This window comes from Mastomys coucha, unplaced genomic scaffold (genome assembly GCF_008632895.1).
Source record: "Mastomys coucha isolate ucsf_1 unplaced genomic scaffold, UCSF_Mcou_1 pScaffold20, whole genome shotgun sequence".
Lineage (NCBI taxonomy): Eukaryota > Metazoa > Chordata > Mammalia > Rodentia > Muridae > Mastomys > Mastomys coucha.
Window position 1 is genome coordinate 116,420,348 of NW_022196903.1, and position 293 is coordinate 116,420,640.

Consider the following 293-nt stretch of genomic DNA (forward strand, 5'->3'; position numbering starts at 1 on the left):
TGTGTGTGTTTCTTATGCATGCACATGCTGTTTGCTTCTTATGTGTAGGAACGTGGAAGTAGCTAGAGGAGATTCAAAGAAGGGAAGTATTTGGAAGAACTGAAGTTTGAGCTTGTGGCTATGAGCTGGAAGATGTCTGTGGGAGGGACTCAAATCATCCCATCTTCAGCAACTTATGTAAGTGTCCCATCTTGTACTCTGTGATCCATTTTATTCTCCCAACTATTCTGAACAGTGCAGTGAACATTTAGAGATTGTGATGAGGTGTATAGAGATTAAGAGAAGAGAGGCAC

The 293-nt window shown here is 41.6% G+C and overlaps 1 protein-coding gene across 1 annotated transcript in view; it reads left to right on the top strand.

Moving 5' to 3' along the window:
* Nucleotides 1-61: 61 nt before the first annotated feature.
* Nucleotides 62-293, top strand: part of LOC116099557 (C-type lectin domain family 4 member A-like) — a 13,954-nt gene continuing 13,722 nt past the window's right edge. The window contains exon 1 of the mRNA XM_031383326.1: nucleotides 62-177. Coding sequence (XP_031239186.1) covers nucleotides 121-177 — 57 coding nt within the window. The 5' untranslated portion in view covers nucleotides 62-120. The remainder of the gene's footprint in view (nucleotides 178-293) is intronic.